The sequence below is a fragment of the Oncorhynchus kisutch genome, linkage group LG28, assembly GCF_002021735.2.
Source record: "Oncorhynchus kisutch isolate 150728-3 linkage group LG28, Okis_V2, whole genome shotgun sequence".
NCBI lineage: Eukaryota > Metazoa > Chordata > Actinopteri > Salmoniformes > Salmonidae > Oncorhynchus > Oncorhynchus kisutch.
This window is the reverse complement of record NC_034201.2, coordinates 39,026,645-39,048,244: the sequence shown is the minus strand read 5'-3', so window position 1 is coordinate 39,048,244 and position 21,600 is coordinate 39,026,645. Positions and strand designations below refer to the sequence as shown.

Sequence of the window (21,600 nt, the reverse complement as noted above, 5' to 3'; positions counted from 1 at the left end):
CTTGTGTGTATAAGGTAGTTGTTGTGGAATTGTAAGGTTAGATTATGCGTTGGTTATTACTGCATTGTCGGAACTAGAAGCACAAACATTTCACTACACTCTTATTAACATCTGCTAACCATGTGCATGTGACAAATAAAATTGGATTTGATTTGGTTTGATATGTTTTGATTTCTAAAGTCCGTATCATTTACAACTAAAGTTGCCAAATAACTCAAATAACTCAAATGATCCCTTTCACCCTCAACACCCTCACTTCGTATGTGCACTCAGGGGCAGCCTGAGGATTACAGGCGCTGCATGGTAAATCTGATGTCTGCATTGGCTGTGTAGCCTCTGCAGAAGTCAGGGCGTTCATACTTCTTGCGTTTCACGGAGCATTGCGCAACTGTTGAGCAGAGCTGCTGTGAAGGAAGTTGTCAAGGAAGCAAGTCTGTGTTCATACAGGACCTCCCGCCCCCACCTACGGTCAACCAATCATGTCAATGTGGAGCTATACAGAGCCCTCCACATTGTTACACCATTTCTAGAGGCACAGAGCTCAGTTTGGCCATCGCGTCACCATTCATACAGCGCCTCCGACCACATTTTCGGATCAAGCATAAATTGACTCTTAGGCAGATGGACGAGGGCAGGATTTTCTGAGCTAAACTGATCAAGACGCACTGTGAGAAGAAGTGCCCACTTTGTCAAAGGCAGGGAAGCAAAATATGAATATTGTCCATTCCCAGTGCACCTCTCCAGTGTTCTGTTGGAGAGACGGTTCGCTGCAGCGCTCCACCAACATCCCGTATAAAAGATAATCTAACATAAACATGTGCTGGAATGTTAACAAACATCATATTCTAAAAACAGTACAGGTCAAATGAAACAATATGGAGTTTCATCCCCGTGGTCTAAATGGTCATGATCAGTGTTTTCAAGTTTGTATCCATACCTTTCTTACGAGCTAAAGTTAATCGTAGAAAAAAATGCAATACTTCTGTAGTTCCCATTGTGTCAACACATTGCAAATAGTCACAGGATAACTCCTGATAAAGTTGGATAGCTGATATTCAAAGCTTAAAGAGCCAAATGTATTAGTCACAGGAATCAGGACTAATAAAGCCAATGCAACGGCCCGTTTTACAAACAGTGGCCCTATCACATGGACGGGCATTCATGAAATGACATTGCGGGCAGATATGGCTACACTGCAGTAAGCGCTGACCAACGTCAATGTCTTTTGGATGTCTTTTTTTGGTCCTGTCCAGACTGGGAGTCTTTTGTTTGTGTTTTACCAATTGTAGGCATACCACATAGAAGGGCATTCCTAAAATGACATTTCAGTTGACACAGTAGGCTATACCTCAGTAAGCACTGAATCAAGTATAACTAGGAATAAAGTATATTGTCTGCTAAATGTTGCCTGCCTAAAATAAGCAATGTATTTATTGTGATGGTGTGTATTAAATAGATGTATTATACTTTTTAAATGTAAACGTTCCAAAGGCTTGCATCAACGTCTTTCAGGTTTGTGGAGGCCTGGAGATGCTAAATGTGTTTATGTTAATTACTGTGTCAATTACTGTGAGACCGGCAGTATTTTGCATGACAAAAACTGCCTGACAAAATTTCATGACCGCCACAGTACTACCCAGAATCAAGTAAATATTTGTCCAATTATCACCACCGATGTAACATCACTGTAAAACTAGCAGTGCACAAGGACACTTGACATAGACAAGAAGATTCATTCACACCAACGGAATGTCTCCATAGTTTTGAAGTCTAATAACTTTCTAACAATACTGTTCACCATCTTGGAAATGAAACCTCAAGCAGTAGGCCTCCCAGTTCCATTTTGTCAACCATACTAAAAACATGGTGAGCGGCAGGTAACAGAAAGGTTCGAATTCCAGAGCCGACTAGGTGAAAAGCACTTAACCTTAATTGATCCTGTGAAAGTCGCTCTGGATAAGAGCATCTGCTAAATGACTAAAATGTCAAATGTAAAAATACTCCCTCCATAAATGACTTCTAACTGGAAGTGCACTTCACTGAATGTATTTTTAAACCAAACCAGTGAAGCATTCATTTCTTCCATACCTTTCTAAAATGGGAAAACAGCATTGTGTGTGTGTGTGTGTTAGTTTACGAGGGGCCACATGTTGAGTGGAGGGAGGACATACACTTCTCCTGTCTAAAGTTCGGAGAGATAGAGAGAGAGACAGAGAGAGAGAGAGACAGACAGAGAGAGAGACAGAGGGAGAGAGAGACAGAGACAGAGAGAGACAGAGACAGAGAGAGACAGAGAGAGGGGATGTGCATAATGTGTACCCATTTCTTAAGCAGTGCAGATCAATATTGTATGAAAGGCAGGCGGGGCACTGCCCTAATGTCTGGCCCAGTCTGCTGCTGGCTCATTAACTCAGTCTCTCTCTCTCTCTCTCTCTCTCTCTCTCTCTCTCTCTCTCTCTCTCTCTCTCTCTCTCTCTCCCTCTCTGTGCTCCTCTCCCCTTCCTCCCCTCTCTAGTTCTTCCTCCCCATATTCTGTTCTCCTTTTTCTGCCTTGCTCTCATCCTCTTAACTTCTGTCTCCCTCCCTCTCTCTCTCTTCCCTCCCGCCCTCCCTCTCTCTTCTCTTCCCTCCCGCCCTCCCTCTCTCTCTCTTCCCTCCCGCCCTCCCTCTCTCTCTCTCTTCCCTCCCGCCCTCCCTCTCTCTCTCTTCCCTCCCGCCCTCCCTCTCTCTCTCTTCCCTCCCGCCCTCCCTCTCTCTCTCTTCCCTCCCGCCCTCCCTCTCTCTCTCTTCCCTCCCGCCCTCCCTCTCTCTTTCCCTTCTGAATCCTGGCTGCTGTTGAAACCATAATGAACAGTATAATTAGCTGAATTAAATCACAGACGATGTAGTGAGGAATTGGACTCGTGTTTTCTTGGGGACAGCATAAATAGGCCCATCTTTCCATCCTCCATCCTCCCAACCTCGCTAAACTCTATGATCATGTCACTTTAACTGCTGTCACTTCCCTTCTCTTCACCCTCAATGAACCCGATCAGAATAGTTGTCAGTTCTGATCAACACTTTGATATTGATGTGTTGAAGTATTCAGTGGTACTGTAGTTTTTGTCTGGTTCTATAACTAAGAGAGAATCCCAGATGGTCAGAACCCACAGTACAGAAGTGGAATAGTTATTATACACAATGATGTTACTGATTGCTGTCTTGAGCCTATAGCTGTACAATTGAAATATACATTGACTTTAATTGTGTCTCTACCAGCATGGCAATCAGCCAACAGAAAAGTCCCTCTAGGTTTCATTTTGTAAAGTGTTAAATGACACTTTTTATCAAACAGCAGGGCATAATTAACTTCTGAACTCCCATTTAACAGCAGAAAGGGAGAGATTTACCCACAGGTTAAGTGATAATGCTATTCACAGACTGTCCTTCGCAAGCTATACCTTTGGCTCTTACAGTCTCTCTCTGGGCCCACTGTCGTTTCCAGCACCGTGCTGTTCTGCCTGGCTACCTTGTTGGCTCCCCAAGGGATCCTTGTTCCCCAGGTGGAGAGCTCACCCCATCACACCCCTGTCTGCCTGCCTGTCTGTCTGCCTGTATGTCTGACTGGATGTCTGTCTGTCTGCCTGTCTGTCTTTATGTCTGTCTGTCAGCCTGTCTGGCTGTATGTCTGTATGTCTGTCTGCCTGTCTATCTGTATGTCTGTCTGCCTGTCTGTTCCCATGTTTGGGTGTGGGAGGTGGTGCTTAGCATCTGTACAGGAGAGTAAGCAGTAAAGCAACACACACTGAGATCAAATCACATTTTATTTGTCACGTTTCCTAAACAACATGTGTGGACTAACAGTGAAATGCTTACGTCCCCTTCCCAACAACGCAGAGAGAAACAAAATAGAGAAATAATAGAAAAGTAATAATAAATAAGCAATGAGTAACAATAACTTGGCTATACACACAGAGTTTATAGAGACATACCCCAAGAGACTTGCAGCTGTAATTGCTGCAAAAGGTGGCTCTTCAAGGTATTGCCTTTGTGGGGGTGAATAATTATGCACGCTCAAGTTCTCTCTTTTTTTTGTCTTACTTCTGTTTGTTTTACAAAAAAAATTATTTTGCATCTTCAACGTGGTAGGCATGTTGTGTAGATCAAATTATACAAACCCCCCCAAAAAAACAATTTTAATTCCAGGTTGTAAGGCAACAAAATAGGAAAAATGCCAAGGGGTGAATGCTTTCGCAAGCTACTGTACCCATCTCTGTCTGTCTGTATGTCTCTCTGTCTTTTACTATCTCTCTCTATCCATCTCCCTCTGTCTCTCTTCCCTCTCTCTCTATCCATCTCCCTCTGTCTCTCTTCCCTCTCTCTGTCTATCCATCTCCCTCTGTCTCTCTTCCCTCTCTCTGTCTGTCCATCTCCCTCTGTCTCTCTTCCCTCTCTCTGTCTGTCCATCTCCCTCTGTCTCTCTTCCCTCTCTCTGTCTGTCCATCTCCCTCTGTCTCTCTTCCCTCTCTCTCTATCCATCTCCCTCTGTCTCTCTTCCCTCTCTCTATCCATCTCCCTCTGTCTCTCTTCCCTCTCTCTCTCTATCCATCTCCCTCTGTCTCTCTTCCCTCTCTCTGTCTGTCCATCTCACTCTGTCTCTCTTCCCTCTCTCTGTCTGTCCATCTCCCTCTGTCTCTCTTCCCTCTCTCTCTCTATCCATCTCCCTCTGTCTCTCTTCCCTCTCTCTGTCTGTCCATCTCACTCTGTCTCTCTTCCCTCTCTCTGTCTGTCCATCTCCCTCTGTCTCTCTTCCCTCTCTCTCTCTATCCATCTCCCTCTGTCTCTCTTCCCTCTCTCTGTCTGTCCATCTCCCTCTGTCTCTCTTCCCTCTCTCCCTCTATCCATCTCCCTCTGTCTCTCTTCCCTCTCTCTCTATCCATCCCCCTCTGTCTCTCTTCCCTCTCTCTCTGTCTATCCATCTCCCTCTGTCTCTCTTCCCTCTCTCTGTCTGTCCATCTCCCTCTGTCTCTCTTCCCTCTCTCTGTCTGTCCATCTCCCTCTGTCTCTCTTCCCTCTCTCTGTCTGTCCATCTCCCTCTGTCTCTCTTCCCTCTCTCTCTATCCATCTCCCTCTGTCTCTCTTCCCTCTCTCTATCCATCTCCCTCTGTCTCTCTTCCCTCTCTCTCTCTATCCATCTCCCTCTGTCTCTCTTCCCTCTCTCTGTCTGTCCATCTCACTCTGTCTCTCTTCCCTCTCTCTGTCTGTCCATCTCCCTCTGTCTCTCTTCCCTCTCTCTCTCTATCCATCTCCCTCTGTCTCTCTTCCCTCTCTCTGTCTGTCCATCTCACTCTGTCTCTCTTCCCTCTCTCTGTCTGTCCATCTCCCTCTGTCTCTCTTCCCTCTCTCTCTCTATCCATCTCCCTCTGTCTCTCTTCCCTCTCTCTGTCTGTCCATCTCCCTCTGTCTCTCTTCCCTCTCTCCCTCTATCCATCTCCCTCTGTCTCTCTTCCCTCTCTCTCTATCCATCCCCCTCTGTCTCTCTTCCCTCTCTCTCTCTATCCATCTCCCTCTGTCTCTCTTCCTTCTCTCTGTCTGTCCATCTCACTCTGTCTCTCTCTATACCTGGTTCTAAGATGCATCCTTTGTCCTGATCTTGTCCACATTCTTATTGTGCCCACATTTCCAGACAGGTGTAGATGATTAAAAGACACATTGTGTTCTGATTGAGTTCAGATCTTCCTGACCACCTTCGTAGGTAGTCAGGCACTCATTGTGTCTGGATATCTTACAAATGTAGACGGATCTGGACAGTGAAACCATTTAAATCGTCATTGTCCTGCCTTCTAAAATCATTGACACGTGGCACCATTGACTTATAGCATCAATATCTGTCTTAAAATAAATCAGAATTATTTTGACAGAATAGCTGTCAAATAAATTGCTTACAGGGAGTGACAGGTAAATGTGGTCACAATGCAGACACAGTGGGCGGATAAGAGACACATTTTGATACCATGTGTAAACATATTCCTGACAATGTGGGCACAATGTATAAACAAGGCTTCTGTGTGAATGTCACCCCATCTCTCTCTCTCTCTATCTCTCTCTCTCTCTCTCTCTCTCTCTCTCTCCGTGCTCCACTTCTCTTGTTGGCTGTCTGCCAGGGACTGGCGCCCCACTGTGAAAGCACCTGTACTAGCTCTCCAGGCTGATTGCCAGGCCTGTACAGGGGGACAAGAAACTTACGGTGGGAGTCGTCTAAGGTCCAATCTGGCCCAAGCAGTCTGCCTAACACCAACCCAGTGCCCAGAGAGGGCGAGAAACTGTCATAACACCGGCAAGGCTGCCAGGATAGGTTGTCACGGAGATGTTGTTGTTCTCACGTGATTAACATCACTAAATGTGTGACACTGTTTCAGTGTAGGGCAAGTGGGCCTCTGAGAGAGATACTGGCTGTCCTTTAAAATGAGCAAAACTTCATTAATCTTTCTACAGTGCTTGTTTTCCCCCTTCTTGTCCCAAGTATCAACAACCATTATCTGGGTCATAGGATAATCTTTACTGTCTTAAAAAAGATTCTCTGTGTGTGTGTGTGTGTGTGTGTGTGTGTGTGTGTGTGTGTGTGTGTGTGTGTGTGTGTGTGTGTGTGTGTGTGTGTGTGTGTGTGTGTGTGTGTGTGTGTGTGTATGTGTGTGTGTGTGTGTGTGTGTGTGTGTGTGTGTGTGTGTGTGTGTGTGTGTGTGTGTGTGTTCTTAAACCTGTAAACCTTTTAATTTCCCAGAACGGTCAGCTCCAACAGCGCCTGGACAATGTGGAGAGGGACTTCCTCATCTTCAACAGAGAAAGGTCGGACACTCCGTTTCTAATGAGAGAACTCATTGTATGTCCTACCAGAGATATACACTGTATAGTCTACTGAGAACACTCACTATGTACACTACCGTTCAAAAGTTTGGGGTCACTTAGAAATGTCCTAGTTTTTGAAAGAAAAGCACATATTTTGTCCATTAAAATAACATCAAATTGACCAGAAATACAGTGTAGACATTGTTAATGTTGTAAATGACTATTGTAGCTGGAAACAGCAGATTTTTAATGGAATATCTACATAGGCATACAGAGGCCCATTATCAGTAGCTATCACTCTTGTTTTCCAATGGCACGTTGTGTTAGCTAATCCAAGTTTATCATTTTAAAAGGTTAATTGAACATTACAAAACCCTTTTGTTAGCACAGCTGAAAACTGTTGTCCTGATTAAAGAAGCAATAAAACTGTCCGCCTTTAAACTAGTTGAGTATCTGGAGCATCAGCATTTGTGGGTTCGAATACAGGCTCAAAATGGCCAGAAACAAATAACTTTCTTCTGACACTCGTCAGTCTATTCTTGTTCTGAGAAATGAAGGCTCTTCCATGTGAGAAATTGCCAAGAAACTGAAGATCTTGTACAACGCTGTGTACTACTCCCTTCACAGAACAGAGCAAACTGGCGCTAACCAGAATAGAAGGAGGAGTGGGAGGCCCCGGTGCACAACTGAGCAAGAGGACAAGTACTTTAGAGTGTTTAGTTTGAGAAACAAATGCCTCACAAGTCCTCAACTGGCAGCTTCATTAAGTAGTACCCTCAAAACTCCAGTCTCAACATCAACAGTGAAGAGATGACTCCGGGATGCTGGTCTTCTAGGCAGAGTGCATCTGTCCAGTGTCTGTATTCTTTTGCCCATCTTAATATTTTATTTTTATTGGCCAGTCTGAGATATGGCTTTTTCTTTGCAACTCTGCCTAGACGGCAGGCATCCCGGAGTCGCCTCTTCACTGTTGATGTTCAAAACAGGAGTGATGGCTGTGATGGCTGCTGATAATGGGCCGCTGTTTCCAGCTACAATAGTCATTTACAACATTAACAATGTCGACACTGTATTTCTGATCAATTTGATGTTATTTTAATGGACAAAAAAAATTGATTTTCTTTCAAAAACTAGGACATTTCTAAGTGACCCCAAACTTTTGAACGGTGGTGTATGTCCTACATAGATATATAGTCTACTGAGAACAATCATGATATGTCCTACAGAGATATATAGTCTACTGAGAACAATCATGATATGTCCTACAGAGATATAGAGTCTACTGAGAACAATCATGATATGTCCTACAGAGATATATAGTCTACTGAGAACAATCATGATATGTCCTACAGAGATATATAGTCTACTGAGAACAATCATGATATGTCCTACATAGATATATAGTCTACTGAGAACAATCATGATATGTCCTACAGAGATATATAGTCTACTGAGAACAATCATGATATGTCCTACAGAGATATATAGTCTACTGAGAACAATCATGATATGTCCTACAGAGATATATAGTCTACTGAGAACAATCATGATATGTCCTACAGAGATATATGTGTGTTCTTAAACCTGGTGGCCTACATTAACACCAAAATGTGGCACCTGCTGTCGCCCCCGATTTATTTTAAAAAATTGTGCAGATTTGATGTCCTCTACTTATGAGTTTCAATGTGGGTTGCCAAAGAACTGTTACATCCTTCTAATAAAATCGGCAGAGCAGTTAGGCCTAAATGAAATGGCTGAAGGCAAAGTATTGGCCACAGTCAGTCAACATGACATATTTACAGCAACGGTTGCGATAATGAATCCTGTATGTGTCCCCTACTGCTGAGCAACTTGAATGTATGTAACATGATTTACATATCAATACCAGATAGCAAAACATCTAGCTTTTGTGGGTTTCACCTGATAGGTCAAAGAAGGCTGTAGTGGGAACAGAAGCAACAGGCCTCACCACGACAGAGAAGAACAAGGCTATTGAAGACGGACAGAACAACAACGTGGACCCGGCAGCCTACATATCAGGATAGTGGACTACGGCTTTAGCCCGAAGTCGCTATGTGTATCTGGCCGCAGCTTGTAGATCAACACCCAATCTCCCACTCTCCCTCTGCCGCCGGCCGGTGTAGGCACTCAGATTGACCTTTAACCCTGACACATTCCCCAACAGCCAGCCACTATACCCAGACTGCTGGAGGTCACATAGACTACTACTTTACAGAGTGAGTGGCACCTGACCTAGAGCAGACAGACAGACCCTGGCTCGTTCTTCTTTTCCTAGCCCAGGGATGTGGCCTCTCAGTGGTCACCCCTTCTTACACTCTGCCCTACCCTGACTTGGTCTGACTTGGCCTGATGCACCATGATCCCCTGGAGCTCCCCTCCCTCCACCAAGTCAGCCAGGCCCAGAAAATGATTTTCCTGCCAACCCAACAGGAAGCAGAGACAGACAGGATACAGCCACCATGCCTGCTAAGCTGAGGCTTAGGCCAGGAAGAAAATGAAGCCTGATGTTGACAAATAGGGTACTATGTCTGCAGTACATGAAAACAGAGAAAGGGGGTGTAAGTTGCCTCACAAAAAATGAATAATAATTAGAGATGAGATATACTGCCTTTGTTTTCAAGACACCAACCACAGATTCCTCTTGGAATACAAAGGGAACCACTGACTTCAGCAGAGACAGAGTTTACTTAATGAGTCTCTGTGATGACGTTAGGCATCACTTGTGCCTCTCAAGCAAACCAAGATGACGGGTACTTGACATGGACATTTGGGATATAAATATTTATAGATAAATAGATATTTATTGTCTGTTCCGCACAGAAAATAGCTTTGCACACGCTTCTCCATTAATCGTAGAGGTCAAAGTGTAGTGTCTGAATTCTCTTCTGTTTAATATAGGGGTGCCGTATAGCTACTACTGTATATGACACCTGATTGGTTTCCCCATGCAGACAATGATAATCATATATGTAGTCTAATTGAAGTCACCATCCTGTTGTTCAATATGTGCTTGGAAAATAGCTTTGCCAGTCTTTTGACCCTTTCTGCAATACAATTACATATTATCCAAGGCTTTCCCTGTCCCAGGTTATCAGACCTACTATTGGCACCTTTATAACAACCATTATTGGTACAGATATTCTAATTATTGTAGGTTTTGATAAATGTATGTCATTCAAGGGCCCAATGAAAGCAGAGTTGTAAAATTAGTACTCTTATTTGGTTTTTCATTTGTTGTCACTGTGTGGACTATTACCTGTAAATGTGGTCAAGCAGCGATTATAAAAGTTGTGCCTTAATGTAATACTTTTCTTTGGGACCCCGACCTTATTATTTTATTAAATACACAAAATGAGCAGTTAGGTAACATCTGGGAATTCAAAAGGAATAGTTCACCAGTGTTTATTTATTTTTTGCTATTGAAAAGTAGCACAGTAATAAAGTGCTTTAGGGGTTACCTAACTAACTGCTTGTTTGTTTGTTTTTGTTTGAATAAATAGCCAGATAAGAACTGTGGCCTTGTGTGGATTTAGCAACCGTTGGAGGCATTGTTTAGAAAGACTGAAAAACATCATTGTAAAAGAGAAAAAAAGTTGCATTTATCTCCTCCTGTGCAGACTGCCTTGGGTCATACCACAGCACTTCCCAATCCTATTACCTGGAGCTGTGCACCTCTATATGGAGTATAGTGGTTATAGTGGGTATGGATCTCTATATGGAGTATAGTGGTTATAGTGGGTATGGATCTCTATATGGAGTATAGTGGTTATAGTGGGTATGGATCTCTATATGGAGTATAGTGGTTATGGTGGGTATGGATCTCTATATGGAGTATAGTGGTTATAGTGGGTATGGATCTCTATATGGAGTATAGTGGTTATGGTGGGTATGGATCTCTATATGGAGTATAGTGGTTATGGTGGGTATGGATCTCTATATGGAGTATAGTGGTTATAGTGGGTATGGATCTCTATATGGAGTATAGTGGTTATAGTGGGTATGAATCTCTATATGGAGTATAGTGGTTATAGTGGGTATGGATCTCTATATGGAGTATAGTGGTTATAGTGGGTATGAATCTCTATATGGAGTATAGTGGTTATAGTGGGTATGGATCTCTATATGGAGTATAGTGGTTATGGTGGGTATGGGGCGGGAGGGTAGCCTAGTGGTTATGGTGGGTATGGATCTCTATATGGAGTATAGTGGTTATAGTGGGTATGGATCTCTATATGGAGTATAGTGGTTATAGTGGGTATGGATCTCTATATGGAGTATAGTGGTTATAGTGGGTATGGATCTCTATATGGAGTATAGTGGTTATGGTGGGTATGGGGCGGGAGGGTAGCCTAGTGGTTATGGTGGGTATGGATCTCTATATGGAGTATAGTGGTTATAGTGGGTATGGATCTCTATATGGAGTATAGTGGTTATAGTGGGTATGGATCTCTATATGGAGTATAGTGGTTATAGTGGGTATGGATCTCTATATGGAGTATAGTGGTTATGGTGGGTATGGGGCGGGAGGGTAGCCTAGTTGTTATGGTGGGTATGGATCTCTATATGGAGTATAGTGGTTATGGTGGGTATGAATCCTGTAGTTGTAGAGCTGTCTGGCTCTTCCTAGAGGGGAAGTCAAGAGCATACCAATCACACTACTGACTGAGTGGGAATCATCATCTCCTGGAGCACATAGAGAGAGGGTGAGAGAGAAAAGGAGGGGGGATTGAGAGAGAGATATGGGGGAGAGAGAGTGGAGAAAAGAGAAAGGAGAAAGGAGAGAGAGGAGGTCTTGAGAGAAAGAGGAAGAGAGAGGGATGGGAGAGAGAGGGAGGGAGAAAGAGAGTTGTGTACATAACCTGTGAAAACGAGGTGATGAGTTTGCCAGAGAAATAGCTCAGACTACACTAGACCTGTCATTGAGGGTTAAACACTAGACCTGTAGTTGAGGGTTAAACACTAGACCTGTAGTTGAGGGTTAAACATTAGACCTGTCATTGAGGGTTAAACACTAGACCTGTCATTGAGGGTTAAACACTAGACCTGTCATTGAGGGTTAAACACTAGACCTGTAGTTGAGGGTTAAACACTAGACCTGTCATTGAGGGTTAAACACTAGACCTGTCATTGAGGGTTAAACACTAGACCTGTCATTGAGGGTTAAACACTAGACCTGTCATTGAGGGTTAAACACTAGACCTGTCATTGAGGGTTAAACACTAGACCTGTCATTGAGGGTTAAACACTAGACCTGTAGTTGAGGGTTAAACACTAGACCTGTCATTGAGGGTTAAACACTAGACCTGTCATTGAGGGTTAAACACTAGACCTGTCATTGAGGGTTAAACACTAGACCTGTCATTGAGGGTTAAACACTAGACCTGTAGTTGAGGGTTAAACACTAGACCTGTCATTGAGGGTTAAACACTAGACCTGTAGTTGAGGGTTAAACACTAGGCCTGTCATTGAAGGTTAAACACTAAACCTGTAGTTGAGGGTTAAAAGCTAGAATTAATGATGGCAGGTAGATAAACAAATGCATTTATGATTGGTTCCATCTCTATGCTTGGTGTGTGATCAATTTTCTATTATGTACTACAATGAAACACTGCCACCTGGTGTTTGTGAGTAGTGTACTTAAACACATTTTACCTTGGCATCAAGGGCAGTTTATTTAGTCCCTGCCAACAGTAGACTGAGAAAACAGGATTTAGTTGTACTCAGATGTCAAAGACGTGAATTGAAATATGGTGTTTACAAAAATCCTTTCACCTTTAAATTATTTATGTCTATGCTAATCCAGTAATCTATTTCAAATAAAGATGAGGATAAGAAAATGTGGTCACGACTCATTGTGTGTACAATGGTAGTATTTGTGCCATGCCGAGGGTTGGATGAGTCCGTGTTAATGATGTGTCACTGATATGTTGGAACTGAGGTAAGCACTACTGAGAATGTACTGTTTTTTAAAGTATTGGTTTTGCCCTTTATGCCTGAATTGGCACAGGGGAACCACAGAACACCCACAATAAAATGATCTAGAGAGAGAGAGAGAGAGAGTGCGCTGTGTGCTCTCTGTCTCTCTAGAACACTCTTATGTTGTGTGTAAATCCCTCAGTAGCCTTAACAGCTAGCTATCTGGATGAGTGACAGGGCTCTAACACATTAAGGACCTTATCACTGTGAGCCAAAAGGACAAACTGATGAAAACAGTGATAAATCAGACCCATACACAGCACTGGGTGGGACAGAGACACACTGGAGAACGGCACCAAAGAGAATAGGCTAAGTATAGCACCCCCCCAGACTACCCATACAATCAAGTGTAGTCCCGTGGAAACAGGAAGCACAGTTTAGGCTTGATTTGTTTGTCTGATGTGTTTTTATGAGAGGGCTTGGGTGCACTTCCTCCTCCAGATTTGGCTCCAGTATTTGTTGTTACAGATATAAGATCTTAATTTGATTACCATGTTGCAGGAGAACTTTCCGCAATGCAGGAAATGTAAAACTTGTAGTGTATTTCATGTTTAAAAAGGCATCTGAAGTTTGTAATTTCCACTTTGACATTTCAGACTTGATTTTCCATTACGAAGAATCAACCTCTACAAAAATGTCCATGAATTATAATCCACATAATAATTCAAATGTCCCGTTGCTGCAGGATTATTTTCCTGTTGTAGCAAACTGACTCATATTAAGATCCTACATCTGTACAAAGAATGGTGAGCTCAACAAGTAATTTGGGGGGGAACCATTTTAGCCACTGTTTCCTTAGTGAATAGCACTGTATGCTTCAAAGCTGTGCATGCACTGAGGTTTTGTCTTAGGGCACTTTCAGGCCTTTATGTAGCCTGTGCTGCGTTTATCATACTGCTATGCACCTCTCATTATTTCTGAGCTCCTACACCCCTTAGAAAAACAGAGGTTAGAGCTGCTTAGGTCATAGTGCACTACAGCCAAAGTCGTGCTGCCTGTATCTGATTATTAACTCTCCTATACTGAAGGACAAACAGGTATTGTAATATAGATGGGTTTTGGTTCTACCTCAGCCCTGATACTAAAAGCTGGAGTATCAGTTGTTGATCTTGCCAGATATGAAGTCAAAGCTATAGTCCTCGAGTCGCGAACCCAGATATCATTATGTGACCTCTCTCTCTCCCACCTTCAATCGTGTTCGGAGGAGGAGACATTACCTGTTAATACAGCAGTTACATGCTTCATGTGGTTTTCCCATTCACTGCAACTCTGACTGTGGCCAACTTCTCCCCAGATCCCCTTCAAGACAAACACCCATCACTCTTCCATGGTGGGCTCTGAGCTCTGAACTGATCCATCACTCCTCCATGGTGGGCTCTGAGCTCTGAACTGATCCATCACTCCTCCATGGTGGGCTCTGAGCTCTGAACTGATCCATCACTCCTCCATGGTGGGCTCTGAGCTCTGAACTGATCCATCACTCCTCCATGGTGGGCTCTGAGCTCTGAACTGATCCATCACTCTTCCATGGTGGGCTCTGAGCTCTGAACTGATCCATCACTCTTCCATGGTGGGCTCTGAGCTCTGAACTGATCCATCACTTTCCAACATTCACAGGGTAATCTGGGTGTTTCCTTGAATGAGATACACTGAGTATACAAAACATTAGGAACGTCGTACTATTATTGATCTGCACCCCTTTTTGCCCTCAGAACAGCCTCAGTTGGTTGGGCAATGTACTCTACAAGGTGTCAAAAATGCACCACACAGATACTGGCCCATGTTGACTTCAATGCTTCAATGCCAAGTTGGCTGGATTTCCTTTGGATGGTGGACCGTTCCTGACACACAGAAGAAACTGTTGAGCGTGAAAAACCCATTGCCATTCTTGACACACTCAAAACAGTGCAACTGGCACCTAATAACATAGGCACTTTTTTATGGAACCGTTATTTAACTAGGCAAATCAGTTAAGAACAAATTCTTATTTACAATGACAGCCTACCCTGCCCAAACCCAGATGACACTAGGCCAATTTTGCACCGACCTATGGAACTCCCAATTACAGCTGGATGTGATACAGCCTGGAATCAAACCAGGGACTATAGAGACACCTCTTGCACTGAGATGCCGTGCCTTAGACCGCTGTGATACAGCCTGGAATCGAACCAGGGACTGTAGGGATGCCTTTTGCACTGAGATGCAGTGCCTTAGACCACTGTGCCACTCGGGAGCCCACTTAAATATTTCACCCTCTGAATGGCACACATACAGTTGAAGTTGGAAGTTTACATACACCTTAGCCAAATACATTTAAACTCAGTTTTTCACAGTTCCTGACATTTAATCCTAGTAAAAATTCCCTGTCTTAGGTCAGTTAGGAGCACCACTTTGATTTAAGAATGTGAAATGTCAGAATAATAGCAGAAAGAGTGATTTATTTCAGATTCCCAGTGGGTCAGTGGGTCAGAAGATTCCATACACTCAATTAGTATTTGGTGGCATTGCCTTTAAATTGTTTAACTTGGGTCAAACGTTTCGGGTAGCCTTCCACAAGCTTCCCACAATAAGTTGGGTGAATTTTGTCCCATTCCTCCTGACAGAACTTGTGTAAATGAATCAGGTTTGTAGGCCTCCTTGCTCGCACACACCTTTTCAGTTCTGCCGACACATTTTCTATGGGATTGAGGTCAGGGCTTTATGATGGCCACACCAATACCTTGACGTTGTCCTTAAGCCATTTTGCCACAACTTTGGAAGTATGCTTGGGGTCATTGTCCATTTGGAAGACCCATTTGTGAACAAGCTTTAACTTGTCTTGAGATGTTGCTTCAATATATCCGCATAATTTTCCTGCCTCATGATGCCATCTATTTTGTGAAGTGCACCAGTCCCTCCTGCAGCAAAGCACCCCCACAACATGATGCTGCCACCCCCGTGCTTCACGGTTGGGATGGTGATCTTCTTTTTCTTCCAAACATAACAATAGTCATTATGGCCAAACAGTTCTATTTTTGTTTCATCAGACCAGAAGACATTTTTCCAAAAAGTACAATCTTTGTCCCCATGTGCCGTTGCAAACCGTAGTCTGGCTTTTTTATGGCAGTTTTGGAGCAGTGGCTTCTTCCTTGCTGAGCGGCCTTTCAGGTTATGTCAATATAGGACTCGTTTTACTGTGGATATAGATACTTTAGTACCCGTTTCCTCCAGCATCTTCACAAGGTCCTTTGCTGTTGTTCTGGGATTGATTTGCACTTTTCGCACCAAAGTATGTTCATCTCTAGAAGACAGAACACGTCTCCTTCCTGAGCGGTATGACAGCTGCGTGGTTCCATGGTGTTTATACTTGCGTACTATTGTTTGTACAGATGAACGTGGTACCTTCAGGCATTTGGAAATTTCTCCCAAGGATGAACCAGACTTGTGGAGGTCTACAATTTTTTTCTGAGGTCTTGGCTGATTTCTTTTGGTTTTCCATGATGTCAAGCATAGAGGCACTGAGTTTGAAGGTAGGTCTTGAAATACATCCACAGGTATACCTCCAATTGACTCAAATGATGTCAATTAACCTATCAGAAACTTCTAAAGCCATGACATCATTTTCTGGAATTTTCCAAGCTGTTTAAAGGCACAGTCAACTTAGTATATGTAAACTTCTGACCCACTGGAATTGTGATACAGTGAATTATAAGTGAAATAATCTGTCTGTAAACAATTGTTGGAAAAATGACTTGTGTCATGCACAAAGTAGATGTCCTAACTGACATGCCAAAACTATAGTTTGTTACCAAGAAATGTGTGGAGTGGTTGAAAAACAAGTTTTAATGTCTCCAACCTAAGTGTATGTAAACTTCCGACTTCAAGTGTATACAATTCATGTCTCAAGGCTTACAAATCCTTATTTAACCTCCTCTTCATCTACACTGATTGAAGTGGATTTAACAAGTGACATCAATAAGGGATCATAGTTTTCACCTGGATTCACCTGGTCAGTCTGTCATGGAAAGAGCAGGTGTTCCTAATGTTTTGTACGCTCAGTGTATGCTCGTCATAGAGCCTAGTTAAAGTCAAGCTGGAGGATCACCTACAATAAGAATAACAGTCATCTTAATGGGATTTCTCCTCAAAGGATCTCTTTCCCCCCATACTGTACAAGCTCATCTGTTGTAAATGGGCGTATAAAATAACTGGTCACTGACAGCTACATTATCTTGGGAGGGTTTATATAAGTTCTTATTGTGAACTGGCTCTGTTTGGACTCCATCTCCCACTCCAGACTGAGATGGTGTTTTAATAGCAGAAATCTTCTCAGCCTGTCATAATTACACCCATCAAAAGTGATGTCATGAGACTTTAACTGGCTATAAAACATAATTATAACAGAGAGGTGACGAGGATACTGCCAGGCTTAACAATGGGTCTGAAAATGGGAAATTCCCATAGCGGTATCAAGCTAAAATGATGCAGATGGAGGATGTAATATAACAGCAATTCTAATCTATCTAATAAATGGTAAGGACCACTAACTGTCATATCTATACATCACATTTCTATGACCGATGTTCTTAACAAGGTGCTCTGGCAAGAATGTGATTCCTCCTGGACCGGTCATGTTCAGAGTACATTAAAAGGTATATTTTACTTCTACTATACTGTATATTGAGAAATCAAACAGAGACAACCAGTCAGTTGCAACTCATGTTTATTCAGGAACAGTTCATACCACCACATCACACCTCAATGTTGTTTTGACCTGCCTTCTCTGGGTTGATACAACAGTAAAAAAAAGACATAAAAACTATAAAAAAGATCAAGTCAAACTAACATAAATATAATCACCACTTGGATTGCTTGAAATTCCACATCATCACTCAATAAAAAACAACGACCACCTCACGACCTCTTCCTTAGCTGATTGGGAGAGCAAAAATAAAGCTCTCCTCATCCTCCTCCTCCTCCTAGCCTCATTCTAAAAACATACAATCCCCTGCCTTGTCTGGGACAGGTAGACAGACCAGAAGCATAGAAAATGACTCTGAAAGAGAGTGACCCAGGGTTACGCCGGTCTGTCCTCCCCTTGGTGTTAGTTAGTTAGTTAGTTAGTTACCAAACCAAGTGCTGTCAGTCAGCTAAAGTGTACAGCATTGTGGGGACTCTCTCGGAGTGTTGCGATTTAAACCAGCACAACATTATCTTTCAATGTTATGTTGTTGAATGCAAGGAATGATGGTCTGTTGCTTCAAAACGAGAGCCACATTGTCAGGAAAATAGAAATAAAGCCAGAGGTAAATGACTGTGATTTTAAAGGTTTGTTACTTTTATCATAAACATTTTTTTTATGTATTATTGTTCACAAAGCTCATAATTACAATTTCACGACCCAGGCCATGGAAGTTAAGCTTGGTTTTACTTCTTGTGCAAGGGTTACATGTTTTTTAACCATCCAGATGACTTGCTAAAAGGTATGAATAGGAACAGGCATTAAGCTTGAAGCAAATGCAAAGGACGGTTTCTCACAATGTAATCTACAGCCAGGATGGAGTGGAGCGGAGCGCAGGGGGGAAATTAAACATGACAAGCATTTCTACCTTATAATATGCTGTTGCATGTTTGCAAAATAATATTGTAATACCAGATAAGTTTTTATCTTCAAGAAAAATAAGAAACAACACAATCTCTAATGACTATCCCCCCAGGGTTCAACAATGAGGCAATGAGCAACATCATTCACAAAGCTACGTTACATCAATCATACGTACTCACAATGCCACCTATCAGTTATGGACGTTACTGCATGTTATCATTACATTGCTAGGGAACTAAATCAGCAGACTAGTACTCAGAAAGGGTGAAAGACAAACGTGTTGGAAGAAAAAGGCCATATTACTTTTCCTAGGTAACAAGCATCAGAACACTGTGGAAATTGGTATCATGAGGTTTATTTAACTATATTATGGATTCAGAGTATTGCCTAAAATGTCAATACACAGTTGACACAATTACTAACGTAGACAATGAGGGACAGTAATACAAATTGATCACCTATATTCTGGTTATGAACATACTCCTGTTATTCCAGAGCATATAAACCCAATCTTTTGGTAAACAAATGTACTTTAAATTCATATTTTGTTCTAGTGACTGACCTGCAATTGCCTAGGAGGAGTAGTACTGAGCTTTTAGAAGCTTAAGCAGGTAGCATTGTGGCTGGTAAGGCATGAGGATTCAGTGTTTTACTCAACTTAACTTGTTTTAACTAATCATGTCTCCGTCGTCTCCCAATGGCTGTTGTCATCTTCTGACTGGTATCTCTCCTGGTTAAACCTCTTAGCTGAGGGATGTGATGTTGGAGCGACCACCAGGGGGAACTACGATGCGGCGTCCGGCTGGCCGGATGGGGACATCCTCTGTGGTGGGGGGACCTAACAGACAAACAGGATTATAGTACTGTCTCTTTAAGCACCAGGACATCCTCTGTGGTGGGGGGACCTAGCAGACAAACAGGATTATAGTACTGTCTCTTTAAGCATCAGGATGGGGACATCCTCTGTGGTGGGGGGACCTAACAGACAAACAGGATTATAGTACTGTCTCTTTATGCACCAGGACATCCTCTGTGGTGGGGGGACCTAACAGACAAACAGGATTATAGTACTGTCTCTTTATGCACCAGGACATCCTCTGTGGTGGGGGGACCTAACAGACAAACAGGATTATAGTACTGTCTCTTTATGCACCAGGATATCCTCTGTGGTGGGGGGACCTAACAGAAACAGGATTATAGTACTGTCTCTTTAAGCATCAGGATATCCTCTGTGGTGGGGGGACCTAACAGAAACAGGATTAGAGTACTGTCTCTTTAAGCATCAGGATGAGGATATCCTCTGTGGTGGGGGGACCTAACAGACAAACAGGATTATAGTACTGTCTCTTTAAGCACCAGGATATCCTCTGTGGTGGGCGGACCTAACAGACAAACAGGATTATAGTACTGTCTCTTTAAGCACCAGGACATCCTCTGTGGTGGGCGGACCTAACAGACAACCAGGATTATAGTACTGTCTCTTTAAGCACCAGGACATCCTCTGTGGTGGGGGGACCTAACAGACAAACAGGATTATAGTACTGTCTCTTTAAGCACCAGGACATCCTCTGTGGTGGGCGGACCTAACAGACAAACAGGATTATAGTACTGTCTCTTTATGCACCAGGACATCCTCTGTGGTGGGGGGACCTAACAGACAAACAGGATTATAGTACTGTCTCTTTAAGCACCAGGACATCCTCTGTGGTGGGGGGACCTAACAGACAAACAGGATTATAGTACTGTCTCTTTATGCACCAGGATATCCTCTGTGGTGGGGGGACCTAACAGAAACAGGATTAGAGTACTGTCTCTTTAAACATCAGGATGAGGATATCCTCTGTGGTGGGGGGATCTAACAGACAAACAGGATTATAGTACTGTCTCTTTAAGCACCAGGATATCCTCTGTGGTGGGCGGACCTAACAGACAAACAGGATTAGAGTACTGTCTCTTTAAGCATCAGGATGAGGATATCCTCTGTGGTGGGGGGACCTAACAGACAAACAGGATTATAGTACTGTCTCTTTAAGCACCAGGATATCCTCTGTGGTGGGCGGACCTAACAGACAAACAGGATTAGAGTACTGTCTCTTTAAGCATCAGGGTGAGGATATCCTCTGTGGTGGGGGGACCTAACAGAAACAGGATTAGAGCTATGTCTCGTTAGGCTTCCCATTAACAAAGCCAGCTCCAGCCAGTTTCCTCTACTAGCGACTATCGTTCATCACACGACAAACCAACCAGGCGACCTGACCTTGGCCCTCGTTGGACACCTCTAGAATAAAAGCCAATGGTATTGGGATTTGCCCTGGATTAAATTGACATATCGGACAAGGAGAGATTTATGTCTACTGTCTTAAATCTTAAACCCACTCCAGGCCAGTGTCTAGTGTTTTAAACTGTAGAATTCACCATCTCTCCATGACAAAACACAGCCAAGGTTACTTCACATCTGAAGACAGAGAAATATATCAAAAAGTATATCAACCCTGTAGGTTTGTGTGCAAGTAGGTGTATGTGTGTGTTCTGTCGTGCACTGGAAGTGGGTGAGATGGATTTCTGTTCTCAGAATGTGTAGCTAGTAGCCTAACAGTGGGATTATATTGGAAGCCAGCGGGAGAGAATAGGCCAGGTCTGTATTATAGACACACAGGCTTGGGAAAGAAAGCAGACTCTCTGGCTCTCTGGAAGGGATGTCAATAGATGGACTAACCCCCACTAGACTACAGCAATGGGGGAAAACCCTCCACCTCCTGCATCAGTACATCACACATCAATTGTTCCAGTAAAAACCATTGTTTACTTGGTTCCTCCCTGAAAGGTTGTACCTAGTGGTATGAGGTTGCAGATGTATACAATCGCCATGTGTCACTCAATACTCAACTAGTCTCTGCTATTGGTTATGTGAATAATGTAACTTTAGCTAAATCAATGATCATGAGCCTCATTCAACCTGCTCAGTAGACAGAGCTTCATTAGGCAGGTAACGGCTAAGAAAGTGAGATGCAAGATGTCTGGACTGAAATCTTAGAACATATATGGAATTAAGATGCATAAAGATATTATGAGAGAGAGAGAGCGAGAGCGAGAGCGAGAGCGAGAGAGAGAGAGAACCAAGATAAAACGGTGTGAAGCTGAAATCAATCAAATCAATGTTGTGACAAAAAGTTAAGAAATAACTAAAAGACTTG

General features: G+C 43.0%; 2 protein-coding genes across 9 annotated transcripts in view; one reads left to right on the top strand and one right to left on the bottom strand.

The window, feature by feature from the left end:
• The window catches only part of LOC109873378 (serine/threonine-protein kinase 32A), an 85,698-nt gene extending 73,029 nt beyond the window's left edge, over nucleotides 1–12,669 (top strand). The window contains exons 12-13 of the mRNA XM_031808329.1: nucleotides 6,761–6,825; nucleotides 8,753–12,669. Of these exons, the coding sequence (XP_031664189.1) occupies nucleotides 6,761–6,825; nucleotides 8,753–8,870 (183 nt within the window). The 3' untranslated portion in view covers nucleotides 8,871–12,669. The remainder of the gene's footprint in view (nucleotides 1–6,760; nucleotides 6,826–8,752) is intronic.
• Nucleotides 12,670–17,507: 4,838 nt separating this feature from the next.
• Nucleotides 17,508–21,600, bottom strand: part of LOC109872893 (dihydropyrimidinase-related protein 3) — a 50,089-nt gene continuing 45,996 nt past the window's right edge. For 2 of the 8 annotated variants that reach the window (XM_031807977.1, XM_031807976.1), the window contains exon 14: nucleotides 17,508–19,244. In XM_031807977.1, coding sequence (XP_031663837.1) covers nucleotides 19,150–19,244 — 95 coding nt within the window. In that variant the 3' untranslated portion in view covers nucleotides 17,508–19,149. The other 6 variants (XM_031807979.1, XM_031807983.1, XM_031807981.1 and 3 more) reach the window with 3 other exon arrangements.